This window comes from Onychostruthus taczanowskii, unplaced genomic scaffold, assembly GCF_017590055.1.
Source record: "Onychostruthus taczanowskii isolate IOZ18803 unplaced genomic scaffold, ASM1759005v1 scaffold98, whole genome shotgun sequence".
NCBI lineage: Eukaryota > Metazoa > Chordata > Aves > Passeriformes > Passeridae > Onychostruthus > Onychostruthus taczanowskii.
Genome location: NW_024507879.1, coordinates 775764 through 789988, shown reverse-complemented (window position 1 = coordinate 789988; position 14225 = coordinate 775764). Strand labels below are relative to the sequence as shown.

General features: G+C 38.7%; 1 protein-coding gene across 3 annotated transcripts in view; it reads left to right on the top strand.

The window, feature by feature from the left end:
• The window catches only part of CTNNA3 (catenin alpha 3), a 426086-nt gene that overhangs the window by 303138 nt on the left and 108723 nt on the right, over positions 1 to 14225 (top strand). For all 3 annotated transcript variants that reach the window (XM_041427252.1, XM_041427251.1, XM_041427254.1), the window contains one exon: positions 728 to 884. In XM_041427252.1, coding sequence (XP_041283186.1) covers positions 728 to 884 — 157 coding nt within the window. The remainder of the gene's footprint in view (positions 1 to 727; positions 885 to 14225) is intronic.

The following is a 14225-nucleotide window of genomic DNA, read 5'->3' as shown; positions in this document are numbered from 1 at the left end:
GTTAGTTTAATTTAAAAATGTTTATGTATATAACATCAATAAACTTCTATATTAGGAAAAAGGCTCTCTAGCTAATTGACTGAAGAAGTATCCATAGAAATAATCATTTTGAGATCCAGTGTTTGCACCTTCAGTTAGTCTTTTCTGAAAGAGATGAGATTTACCCTCTTCATGTGGATATAATTTGTGGTTTTAGTCTGAACTGACTGAGCACAACCAGACTGCTGCTTTTATCTATGTGTAGTATGTGTTGTGTCCCGTACCTCTGATCCTAAAAGACACGCCTGTTGTTCTGTAAAAACCTCCCACTTTTACATGGCAGAGGCTGATATTCTCTCTCTCAGTGGAGATACTCCATAGCAAGCTCTTGATGTCAAACTCAGAACTGACATGATGGTTGCTGTGCTGGTAAGTGTGTGCCTGAAGTGTGTGTGAGTGAACACCTCCTTGTATTTGATATCCTGCAAACTGGAAGAGTGTGATTTTCCAGCTAAAACCAAAATGATGGGATTTTGCTGTTCTCTTGCATCAGGTTCTTAATTTATGAAGCTGAAATTGAAGTTTGCCTAAGCAACATCTGACTGATACTTCTGCTTGAGAACAGAACCAAAAGCTGAGCAAACTTTTGTTTGGAGAACAGGAATGCTGCTTTGTATGTTAAGTAAAACACAATATTTGATTTCTGAAGAAGTAATTATTTAGTTGGTTTTGTCTGTTTTTGGTACAGGTTATTAATGCTGCTTTAGCTCTTGCTGCCAGACCAAAAAGTCAAGTTGTGAAAAACACCATGGAGATGTATAGGAGTACATGGGAGAACCACATCCATGTTCTTACTGAAGCTGTGGATGATATAACAAGTATTGATGATTTCCTTGCTGTATCAGGTATGGTAATTTTCAGAATCCAATTGTTCTTTTATATGCTTTGAAAATTTTTCATCACTTTTCAGTGGGACACTAGTGAAAGATGAGATTGTATAGTGATTTGTGTGAATATAGTGTGAAACCATTGCTGTTGTTTCAAATGTATTCCTGCTGTGCATGGTGTAGAGCTGGGCAGAAGTCCTGCCACACCAGGTGGGTGTGACAGGGGTACATTTATCCATCCCCACAGCTTCCTTTACCTCTGCAGTTTCAAATCCTCTCTGCAGCTATGAGAGGTCTCTGAGGAAAGGAAGTGCATATACCTTAAACAAGAGGTTCTTGTGATACCCTGTGTTCCAGTTCCTGTGGAATGCACAGTAGAATTTCTGGAATTTTCAGTGTCGCAGATATTTGTCACACAAAATACACTTTTACAGATCTCTGTGGTGAAGAGGCCTTGGGTAGTAAACTGTATTTACTGAAGCAGTGAGTGTCTTCAGCATTTAAAAAGAAGAGTGAAAACAGTTGTTTCACTTTTTGCAGTTTAAAGATCCCAGTTCTGAAGTAAGGTTCTGCCCTCACTGTCTCACTTTCCTTAGTGAGGAAAACAAAAGCATTTCAGTTGCACAGTGCCTATTTTTTCTGTTGCTCCTGGTAAAATACACCTTCATATGCATAGTTTAGAAATCCTTGTATTGTGAAGCCCATGTAAATTTGTATAATTCTACTTTTCTGATTTCTCTTAAAGTAGCATACCGTGGAAAGAAAGGAAAGATTTGTCTCATCTACCTTAAATGTGGTTTAATTTCTGTCTATCCATGTGGTCAGTGGGCCCTGTGCTTGCCCATTTCTCTTTGGGCATGTCATTTGGGCTTAGTTCCAGTAGTTAGGGCTGTTTGGTTTATTCAGCAGTAGGAAACATGAGTAGTTCTGCAGGTGTCAGTAGTTTAAAACCTTTGTAGGTGAAGTCACAGCTAAGTTCACATTCCCAAGTTCTGCTTTGCTCACTAAACGTGAGAGTAGACCCTTACCTGAAAGGGGCAGAGTTTGGGTATTCTTTGCTCTAAAGCCTGTTGGGTATCATCACTGTGGGGCCTGGAAGCTGCTGGAGTGGAGTCCCAGTAAGTTTCTTGCCATCAGGGTGTGGATATTCCAGTGCAACCAGCATGAGCAGAGATGGCTGTTCAGGCCCTTTTGGGTCTGCTGATAGGGGATACAGACTTTTCTTCAGGCTGGGGAAATTCTCCTTGCTTTACAAGGTCAGCTGGTATACCTGGCAAGTGACTTAGGTCTGAGTGTAGAAGAATTTACTGCAAATAGTGTGGCTTAGTTATTCATAGTTACTCTCCTCTGTGTGTCTCAGCTCTGTATCTTCATACAGAGTAGCATAACCTGAGAATTATTTTCTCCCTGTGTAAGTTAGCCTTTGATGGAAGTGCTTTATGAACCTGCTTGTCGTGCAGATCTTTCCTGTTCCTGAGTTTTCCTGAAATTTATGCAGGTATTGCTAAAGCTGTTAATAAAGAGGTGAAACAAGTCAATTGCTAATGAATAAAATACATGAATCTCTGTAAAACTCAGGAGATTTCATAGTAGGTTAAAAATCTTCTGTCAGATTTATTGAGCTAAATGATTATTTTTATCTATACAGCTATGATTCATTGAAATGACACATTTTAGGTTGGTTTTTCTTTTCAAAATTTCTTGGACTTGAAGAATAAAGTTAAGCATTCCAATAATAATTATGTAGAAGAAAAATCTGTCACTGGGCAGCTGCTCATTTCAGAGAAGGCTTTTTAGTATATTTACATTCTTTGGTTGAACACATTTAAATGATTGTCTATTTCACAGTAAATAAAAGCAGAAATGAATTCAGGTAGCAGTGATGTGTATGGAGCTCATGCCATGAGCTCCAAGAAAGGTAAACATTGCTGCATTTCCTTTAAACTGTGTGTAGAACATCTTCTGTAAGCTTTGGTAGAGCCCTTTGGCACATGGTAATTTAATTTGTTTAAACTTCAAGTGTCATTCTTATTCTTAAGGGCTCTGTTGAGAAGATGTTTCTCTATGGCAATGTCACCTTTTTGCTTTGGAAAGGTTTTTTTACTAGTTCATGTACAAAGGAGTAATTGTAAGGAGCAGTGCAAATCATGCTTGGTTTACTCCACAGGGTATTAGCACCTTTGCTGTGTTCTGAGGGATTAAAACATTCACATACTGCTCTGTCTAAATAGAAAGGTTAGAAGTGTAGTAGAAGATGGTATCTGCACTTTTTTGGAGATTACTCAGTAATTAGGGAAGGTGATTGAGAATTTTGCATCGTGTTTGAGACAAGGGAATTCCAAAACTGGTATTTAACAGCCCTGTTTTTTCTACAGAAATTAGTATTGTACATCTCATGCCAACATGGGCATTCTGGGCAAAAAAATACCTTTTAAACCAGCAGATTTCTTTCAAAACAGGTTCTGTGCTGTGCTGGCTTGTCAGCTCCTCACTCAGGTGAGTTGGAGTGGCTGAGTTTGCAGGTTGTGGGGGAAAGATAAATTCTGGAGTGTCAGAATTGCATTCAGAGTTTCATTCAGGACACTTTTTAGGAAATACAGTAAACACACCTTCCCTAGTGGTTCTAGTGATTCAGAACTCTGCATCATACAATAGAACTGCCTACTTTAAAGTTCATTTAAAATTTCTTCTTGGACTGATTGAGAGGTCAGTTATTTCTGACAATCCTGCCTGTCCCACTGGCACTCAGGGAAGGAAGATTGTGAGCATTTGGAAGGTTGGTTGATTTTTCTTTGTTGCTTTTGTTTTGTATTGTTTTTAAATGTTCTTATAAATGATATCTAATAATAAACAAAATGCTGCTCTTCTTTTTCTGAGTGTATTGGTCTTTTCAGATTCATGCATCTTCTTGAAATTGGTTTTTTTTTTCAGTTGTGTTTTATTCTTGCCAGTTATATGGTACTATAATCAAAGGAAAACAGCACTACAGAACAAAAAAGTTGAAATCAGGTCTTTACAGGTGAAAAAGAGGTCTGATTGCAAATAGTTGAAGTGGAGCTCTGTTCCTTATAAAGGAAAGCAAGAGTTAATGACTTGTGTTAAAAAAAAGTAATTGTAATTATGAAACATTATAAATTATGATACTGTTTTTCATAGATTTGTTACACCTTGTAGGAACAGAGAATCAGTCTCAGCCTATCAGTTTTGGATAGTTAATTTATGCAACGAAGAATGTGGGTGTTAATCTTTACAACCCACTGACATTAAGTTAAAAAATTACTGTCATCCATTTATCATGATGATGTGAAGTCTACAGATTCATAAATTAAAATGTGCTGTTGCATTTGATGCATGAATTTCCAGGAAACCTGTTTTGTTCTGCTTGTAATTGCATTTGTAGTGGTAAATCTGAAGTTTTATCCTGAACCCTCTGCTCTTGTAAACTGCCTCTTAGTGTCTTCTCCCTCATACAATTAGCCTGAAACAGAGTTTGAGGCTCGTTCCCTAAAGTTGATTCTTCTGTGTTATTTTAATACTCTTTTATTCAAAACTTAGTAAACCTAGTGGGTGTAGGTAGAAAATCTGAAATGTCAGTATTTCCGTCCTTTGTGTGTGTGTTTTCTGCTCCAGATGATGGTGTGTAATTGCAATGACAGGCTAATTGCAATTATTAAGTATTTCAATTTTGCCATGTGTTAGAAAAACAGTAAGAAAATACTTGGATCTTTTAGTCCCAGAATTAACTTTTTCAAGGACCATATAGGTAAGATCTGAAGTGTGTTTATATTTACAAAATTCTCAGGACCTGTGATTTTCTTTTTTCCTGTCTGTTGTCTTCTTGAAGTGCTTGCGTGACGGACCCCTGAGCTGTTTCTGTGTCCTTCTCTTAGAGTCCTTGCCCAAACTAAGATCATTTCATCAGCTGGGCCTTCTCTTCAGCCTCCCTAGTGCTGTCTTGAATTTTGCTCTTTGTGATATTTATAATATCAGAATGCTTAAATGCCTTTAACAGTACCGCTTCTTTTGCCAAAATGGAAGTGCCTTGTTTTCATAACAACGTTTCCTTGTTCATCTCTTTCCTCATTCCTCCTCATGTATGAGTAAATCTGTCTTCAAGTGCAGTCCACAAATGACCCAGAGCCTTTTCTGTTGTGTAAAATGAAGTCTGTGCTCTCTGGCCTTTTATATACCTTCTTAAAATACAATTTGGTTAAAGTGCATTTTGTCCTTTTTAATTGCATCAGCACTTTTAATTGAATTAATTTTTTTTAAGGTAAATCCATTCCAAATAATGGGTAATAAGTCATTAGACACTGAGAGGGTTTTGTGTGCTGTCCAGTTTGTTGTTTCCCTGCCAGAAGTTCTGTTTGCTGCTCTTTACCTGACAGAGTCATAGGGAGTGCTGTCACTTACATGTCTGCCTCAGGTGAGGGTTTGTGCAATTCCCCCGTGCAGTTTGCTCTGCTAATTTGATATTTGCAAATGTGGACCCAGGCAAATCAATCTGCAGTAGAATGTGGGGAGTCTGCCACTGTTAGTCCTGTGAGCAGAACAGTATTTTGTAATGTGTCCACAGGTGCCCCACAAATCCAGCTCCTTACGGGAGCTGGCCTGAGGGTCCTTAAATAGGTAAAGACTTCAGAGACTGCTGAGGAAGTTCCCTGATGAGATAAAGGATCATTCAAGATAACCTGAGTAGGCAAAAGAGTATAACATTTATACTGAAGAATTGGGACCAATCAGTGACTCCTGACAAGAAGGACAAGAGCCATAGTTCATTATTCTATGGTACTCTTGTTCTGGGGTGATGGGCAGACTTTCAGAGCAAATCCTGGGAAATCTTGTACGTTTCTCCCACCAAATGGAGTAGAGAAGTTTATATTCAAATGTGGATTGTGCAGGGAATTCCTGAAGTCTGAAATCATACAAGCTAGATATTTTTTTCCCATCTGGTAGTCTTTTCCTTGGAATCTCAAAATTATTTTTTCCAAAAATGGTGGGAAATAGTATGATGCCACCATGTTGGAACAAAAGTTGCCTTTTAATGTAAACCTGTGCCATCAGAAACTAGTTTTAATTCAAGAAAAGCAGCAAAAGACTGGACGTAACAGTAAAGCTGTTGGAGAAAATCCTTTTTGTGGGTGCAAACAGTCTTATGGCCATCAACAACAGCTAAGAGACCATATTTTTGATTTCTTTTCTTTTTTTATTTCAGTGAAGATTTCTCACTTAAACACCAGCAAAAATAATCAGGAACAAGAACCTACCTTATGTATTTTATCCACAGGCCTGTTTTGGAAGATGTAATGTAGTGATCGCAAAGGGGGAGCAAATACCCAGCTTCACTTCTTTCCCCAACATTTATAGCTCCAGATCTGGACTCCCAGCTGCTGCTGCTGCAGTTTCTACTGCTGGGAGAGGTCTTCAGTGGTTGATTAGGAAAGAGTGGGTCGGGGGGACTTCATGACCATGTGGGATAGCATGTATGAAATAGCAGAATAGAGAAGCAGAATTAAAGACTAACAAGGATTAGAAGAGAACTCTGAAGATTCTTTACTAAAGCATATTATGCAGAGCAGGGCAAACTTCCAATTTCCTGCAGAAATTCATTTTGAGACCTCTTCAGTTATATGTGGTCCAAATCTTGGTTTTAATTTGGTCTTGGCTATTTTTGTACCACTAATCTTAACAACACAACACGACTAGTATTAATCTACTGCAATAAAATGCAAAAAATGTCTGCTTGGCAAATCCCCGCTCCTGTTTGCATCACTGAGAGAAGAATGAAGTTCATCTGAATCACACCAGTTAAGAGTAGATTCACGTAAATGTATTTCCATGAGATATTTTTTTTTGGAGGATGGAGAATGAGGACTGGAGAATGAAGCTCTGACCCAGTGCTTCATTATTTCTGTGTAGTACTAAACCAGTTGAGCACTTTTAGAAAAGATCCTGACAGAAACCTCTTGGTTTGTTTGTACTAATTCCTGGCTGGATTGCAGAAGTCAGTTTCTCTTTGGTAATGTTCTTCTCCTGCCTGCTCCAGGCTTTAAGGGATATTTTTGGTTTTTGTTGCGTTCTTTGCTACATGAGATGGACTTCTGTGTCTCAACTCTTTTCCTGTGTATATTGTTGGTGTTCTTGGTAGGCTTTGTATGAATGTCTGTTTGTGATTGATGGCATAAAACAGCTGAATGACGTTAGTGCAGTTCCTCGCTCTGTTCTCCTGGGCTCGGGTACCGTTGATTGCACGGAGCAGTTGTCAGTCTTACCACACTTTATCCTTAAGAGACCTTAAATAACACAGTTGCAGGTTTTTCATGTCATTGTCTCTGCATTAGTATCAAGCCAGTGTTTGTTACGAATCATAACTTTCTAAAGAAAAGTACTTGTTTAATGTATGATTTTTTTAATTTTTTTTTTTTTTAACTAAGTCTGATGAGCTGAATACATTTCCTAAGCTTAGGCTCCCTTGTTTTTCTTCGATACTCAGTGGACAGAGAAGCTCATTTTGGGAGAGTGTGACTGCTTGTTTTGGATGATGCAGTCATTCTCTCATAAATACAGAAAACTCTTGCTGAGATTAGACTGATATAAAATGCTATTAACTCTCCCCTTGATCCTCCCGTCTGATGTATTTCCTGTTGGTAGCTAGTTTTTTCAAATATGTAGCAGATCTGTAGCATTATCCAATTTTGTGCAAGAGGCAGACCTTTCCTCTATTTCTTCAAAATTACTTTGCATCAGTCATTTTTTTAAAAAAAACCCTCATGTCTGTTTAGTTCCTCTGCCTTTTCACATGCCTAAATGCAATTACATGCAAATACTCTTCCAGGTTTTATAATGTTCTCTGAATATCACACAGCCTTCCTTATCTCTGCCCTGTGGTAGTTAGTCTGCTGCTGAGCTGTTTTTCATTATTCAGTGTCACATTATGTATAAAGGTATTCTTAAGAAATAACTTTCTTGATGCTGCCTGTCCTGTTAATGGCATCATATTCATTTATCCATGATTCTGTCATAGTCTACCCAGTGCTGGTTTGGGTTTTTTTTTCCCCCAGAACCTCTGGTAATCTGAAAGAATAATTTATAGTTGCCATAGGAGGCAGGCAGGCAGGATGGAAACAAGCCAAGGTATGAAGGGGGTGTTAATATCTTTTTGTTACAGTTGAAGGGAGGAGAAAGCTCTGGGGTTTTAGGATAAAACCCCTTTTTCTTGTTAGCAACAAGACCAATGAACTTCAAGCTTAAAATAGCTTAATTTAACTCAATTTCTGACGTTTTGAGTGGGGAGGGTGCAGAGCAGCAGAGGTGGTTACTGTATTCTCCTCTGTTCATTGTGTCTGCTGACCAGTGGCTCTGCTTCTTTAGGGTTTGTGATGGCTCCCACTGATGGTCACACATCAACAAACTGTGTCCAAACTAAAGTGCTAGTTACTCTGGAAAAGCCTGTCCATCCCTACTAATTCTTCTCATATTCCATTGGAAGTTTAAGATATGCTTAGAAATTTATTTAAAGCCAACTGCTGAAGTTGAGGTTAAAAGTTCTGAAAGGTTGTATCCAGTGTTGTAGCATTTTGAAGTTTAGAAACCATTTTAAAAGTGATTTCTCCTCATTTTATTCCTGAATTTGCTCAGTTCTTTAGTAGTGTGCATTTCCATTGAAAATGTTTCATTTCCTTTCTCTCCCACCCCAAAATCTTCTAATTTCTTTCCTTTGAAGTTTATATTCTAAAACTTCTAGTGTCCTTCCTTCCTCCTTTTCTCATTAAAGCCAACTGAAAAACCCTTCTGCAAGGTACCAGTGCATGTGGGTAAAGCTGTAAAACTTTAATGCTTTGTGCTAATTTAGGGTAGCCACTTGCAAACAGTGTATGACATCTCTGCCTTTTATTTTTTTTTTTAATGCACTTTATTGTGTTGTGGTTTTATTTAGTGATTCAGGAATGCATGTTAGTGCTCATCATGCTGAACAGCTACACTAAGCCTGCATTATGGAAGGTGGTAGGCTGAGGTTACTGCAGTTTGCACTTCTGCAGGCACAGCTTTACGTGCTTTACTGGTCACTTGTTTTTTGTCAAAATACACAGTTCTGCTTGAGTCAGATACAAAGTGTTGGGTGTAACCAGGGCTATTCAGATTAGGTAATGTAGTAATGCAGTAATTTTCATCTTTGTGGCTACTGAAATGCTCTTAGTCTGGACTCTGAGACTGAGACATCTAGGGGCTCCCTAGCAGGGCTTGTTTGTAGAGCCAAGATCACCCTTTGAACTTTTGGTATTGCTACATCTTTTGTTATGTTAAAAAAACACCACTTGAGTCGCACTTCTGTGTATGGAAAGGCCAGGTCTCAGCAGGGAAGTGTTAATAGCGTTAAGTTTTGGATTTTGACCAGATTCTGTTTCACATCACTTTGGATAGTTGTAGTCATTAAGATGACAATCTGGAAAGTTGAAGTCACTGAAACTGCAAAATACACTGTAAATACTTGGGCAAGGAGTAAGGGAATGATTCAGATTTCTGTCTTGCTTATCTCTCTTGATATAATTTCTTTTCCATCAATGGTTTAAAGTTCTGGTTCAGTTTATTACCACTTTTCCAGTCCATGTAGCCTGTTTACAGATGAATACATCACAAAAATTGCCAATTACAGATTTGCCCTTAGCGTAGCTATGGAGAGCATGGGGAAAAAACCAAAACCAACAAGATGCTATTCAGAGACTTAAGATTAAATTCAGTGTTTTCATGCTGGCCTTCTGGTGCCTGCAGTAGCAAAATACCATGCTTTGCTTTTTGTAGGAGAATAAACATAACAATCTAAGTAGACATGAATGCATTTAATTACAATTCCAATAGGAAGGTAGATTACACTGTGGGTTTCAATAACTTGTGTATCAAGTTTGCTCACCCTGACTGTGATGTGCTTCAGGATAAATATGAATTTGCTCAACTTGAAATAGTCAAGCTCTCTCTTTGTTTTTCCCACCTGGCTTGTAAGAAAATGGCCTTGGATTTTCCCCTTTTTTATCAAGACTTAAGAGCTGGCTCTGTGTGTCACTGAGCATGCAAAGTTTGTTTTTGCTGGTGCAGCTCTTAGCTCATAATGGCCCACCTGGAAATTCTGTCAAAACCATCATAATGCTTTGCCTTCACTGGGAATGTCCTCTACTTTCCCTGCTCTTTCTTTTAAACTCTTTTTCTTCCATAGCATTATAATAGTTGTCATTTCAACAATGTAGGGATGTATCTTGTGGAGGAGTAGGAGGTTTAGTTGTGCTGCTTACTAAAATGGATATTTTAAAGTAGAAGTAAGGACAAGAACCATTTGCAGCACCTTAGATATATATTTACTATCAGGTATTCTTAGAGAAATCACAGCATTATTTGCCTTTAATTAAAGCAAAGGTTAAGGTAGCATGCTTCTAGAGTTTTCCTAATTGACTTCAGAAATTTCTAGGCTCAACTGTAGTAACTAATTTATAGGTAAGTATTTTGTATAGGCTTAGGGGTTTTTTCCACTACACATTTGAGTTCATTGACATTGAACTGGTTTGCTTAATTCACTGATCACTTGGTGCTGTGATACCATCTTCAGTTCTTTGTTGTCAGCTTTGACTGCCTGGAATGAGAAAAGACAAGAAAAATTCCCACCTTCATTACTTCAGTACTCTCCTTTTATATTGCTTTTGAAAGCATTGAATTACACTATTTCAGAGCCAATCCCTGTGGAAATGCTGGCTTACAGAGTTGGGAAGACTGTCTTCTTGTTTCTGCCCCTTCTTTTGTCTTGTGTAAGAAGTAACACCAGTAAATCTGTCATTTATCCTGTGCCATCTCAGAGCTCTCCAGGAATAGCAGTTGAAAGTCTTCTGGAAATCCAGTGTACAGTTACTAGCTGCAGTGCTTATCTCACTCTGCAGTGATGCCTCCAGTTTGTGATATGCAGCTTCCTACTCTACAGGGCTACTTGGACTCTTAATTATGCACTATTTCTGTCTCTCTCTGTGCTCTTTCATACAGTAGTTAATACCAGTTTGCCAGAAGAAATACTACATACAGCTTTCTGATTGCCCTGATTCCTCCCAACCACCTCACAAGTTACCACCACAGTCATCCATTTTTCTTACTCTGTTATTAAGATAAATAGAACTTGAAATGCTGCATGTCACAATGGATAGTTGGAGTAATTTTCAGTTTTCTACAGAGCAATGTCTTCTTCCTGGAGATTTGTTGATGTCATGGTATCCATTTTGTTTCAATTGAAAATCTTGCATTGGCTCCTGCCTCCCTTCAATATCCATATTTCATATCCTTGCATCAGAAGTAGCTTACAGTCCTGATAGCTGATTTAAATGCAGATTGCTCTTGCAACACTCCTGGCCTAGGCTCAAGGGCAAACATTACAGTGTGTTACACGTGTTTGGGAGCAGGTGTGCTCTTAGGGACTGCTTGCTTAGGTGTGTCATGTCCTGCTGCTGGATCTGACCATGTGTCACAGGCTCATTTTGGGAACCGTTCTGGCAAGCCTTGTCCCATGAAAACCTGCTATTTGAAATTAGTGTTTTCTAAATCAAGATTTTCTGCACTTGTTAGTGAGGTTATGGGAACATTTTAGTGGTGAACTGGAGAGCTGTAGAGAGGCAAGAGTGAATGGGATGCATGAAGTCACTGAGGGAGTAGGCAGAGCTAAGGAGCTGGGTAGTGCAGTTCAACAGTGGACTTGGACTTTTGATGACTTGAGGTTTTCATTCAGAAGCTGAAATTTCATATTGAATTCCTACTCTGTTCTTAGTGAATTTCATTAAGTTGTAGCTGAGGCTTTGTTAGCTGCAAGATTAATTTCTCATCATGAGCTTTGCAAACTCCTGGTATCATCCTCAAAAGTTTTGAAGGCTGATGCATTTGGAATTCACTTTGTATGGGATTTGGATGAGCTGGGATTTGGCAGCCTTTGAAGCATGGTCTAAGATGCATGGGTTTGATGCAGATTTGGATTAATTTTTCGTGTGTTTATTTCCCAACAGGCTGCTTGCTAATGGCTTTCCAGCTGCAGCTGTGGCAGTGGTTTTTAATGGTTTTGTGCAGCTTTGCAGGAATTGATTTGCTTGCTTTTTGTAATGAGGCCTACTGGAAACATACACAAGTGTTCCCAAGAACTGATATGAAAAAAACCCAAATGGTAAGGGAAGATTTTGGTCAGTGGTGTTAAGAGTTCAAGGTGACAGTGCTTTTGTGGTGCAGCATGTGGAACTCTGTTTCAAGAGTAAGACACAAAATCCTTGTCTGGGAGAGCAGGTTCCAGTTGTGTTGTAGTTCTGAAACTGGAGTGTGCTTTATTACTGGAAGCAGCAATGTCCAATCTGTCTGTTCTTTCAAAATGAAACATGAGAAGACAGATTTGCATATGTGCACGTTGTGTTGTAGTTCTGAAACTGGAGTGTGCTTTATTACTGGAAGCAGCAATGCCCAATCTGTCTTCTCATGTTTCAAAATGAAACATGAGAAAACAGATTTGCATATGTGCACAAGATGAGCAAAAGCTAAGTCTCCTCCTGTGAACCTGTTATCAAGCAGTACTGTATAAACGAGGTTTTTGTGATAATCCAAAGGCAGCCTACCTTTGGAACCTCCAGCAGCTGGGTAGGACATATGCTTGTTGGCTGCAAAGCTTAGCACCTGGGGGAGAACAAAACCAAGTGTGAAATCCAAGAGAGTGCTAATTGACTATGTGGGGTGCACCAAGTGTGCCTTAAGCCCTGACTTCTGTTGCCTGTAAGTTTAGCAGATAGCTCAGATTTGCTCCCAGAAATTTGGTGGATGGTAGTGTAATAAAACTTAAAACACACCTCCCAGACTTAGGTCCTCTGAAACCCAAACAATTTGCAAACAAGCCAGCAACACCTGTCCTCCACCGAGAGCAAAAGTGGTACCAGCTTAGACTTAGTGGGAAAACTGATCTAATGAAGAGGCAGCTTTTCTCTGCAAGTGAGAGGTGACTTTTCAACAGCAAACAACACAATTTGCAGAGGAGCATCCACCAAGAAAACTGACAAGTTTGTCACTGCTTAAAAGTTACCATTTTCATAAGGGAGACTTGGGAGTTTCCTACCCCAATTGTCTCTTGTCAATGAAATACTTCCTATCTGTTAATCCTCGTCCCTCTGTGCACTGGTTGTTGTATCAAAAAGTATTTATAGGTGTTGATCACTTGCTTGGTAGAGCAAATACAAAGCTGTAACAAGAGAATATTACCATAAAGTCAGAATTTTCACCTGAGCAATTATTTAAGACTGGGAGATGGCTGGTATCTTTTAACAGTATTTTACAGACCAATGAAATAGGCACCATTTGACACAATAGTCTGCTTTGTTGCACACACTGTGAAACAGGTAACACAAAGCTCTCCAGTTTTACACCCCCGATCTTGTGGAAGGAAATAGATGATATATTATCATGTCTGGAAATTCTCCCCTCTCCCCACCTGAGGAAATGAAATCTTTTGAAGGTAACAAATTGTCCAAACCTTCCAGCTGATGCAGAGACACACACTGAATGTTCTCTAGTAATTGCAAATTTCTTCTCACGCTCTTTGGTCCAAACTGGGAATATTGCCAGCTTTTTGTTCTGCTCTGAAATGATGAACTAGGTTATCAGCTATGCATTCATTTGTAAGGTAGGTGCTATGAGCTATTTCCCTGTAATCTGGCTAGTTATTTCCCTGCTCTAAAGACTTTTCCTTTCCAAGGAGGTAAGTCTCAGTGTAATTCCTTCAGATAATCCTTTACTCAGAGATTTTGCCATTTTAGACATAAACATTTATGATTTATCAAGGCCTTTCTGCATTTTTAAGAGGTATTTTCATGAAGAAGTTAGGCAATGTTTTAGCTAGATTTGGATTCTGAATGCGGAATTTAGAAAGCAAAATAAATTTTCCATTTCCCAGTCACAGAAGGGCAAAAAACAAATTTATTTTTGCCCTGTTTAGGGTCAGCTCATATTTCACCTAGGGCAATAAAAGTGCAGATTTCAGTTCTCCTTTGTTGGCAGAGCAAATGATATGGAAAATTGAATCTCAATTTTCATAACATTGAGAATACAACTCTTTCTTGTTTGGGTTTGGTTTTTTTTTTTTTTTTTTTTTTTTTGTTTTTTTTTTTTTGTTTTTGTTTTTTTTTTTATAGTTTCTATCTGCTTTAATTAATTAGGTTTTTAAATAACTCTGCATTGAAACTGGGCAGGCAGGTGAGGCACGAAAGACCAAGCCAGGGCTTGTGAAGCATTTTTTTGTGGGACACAGTCCTCTGCTTATATGCTGAAGGAGAATGCTCTCCTGTAGTTCAGAATTCTCCTGCAGACAGT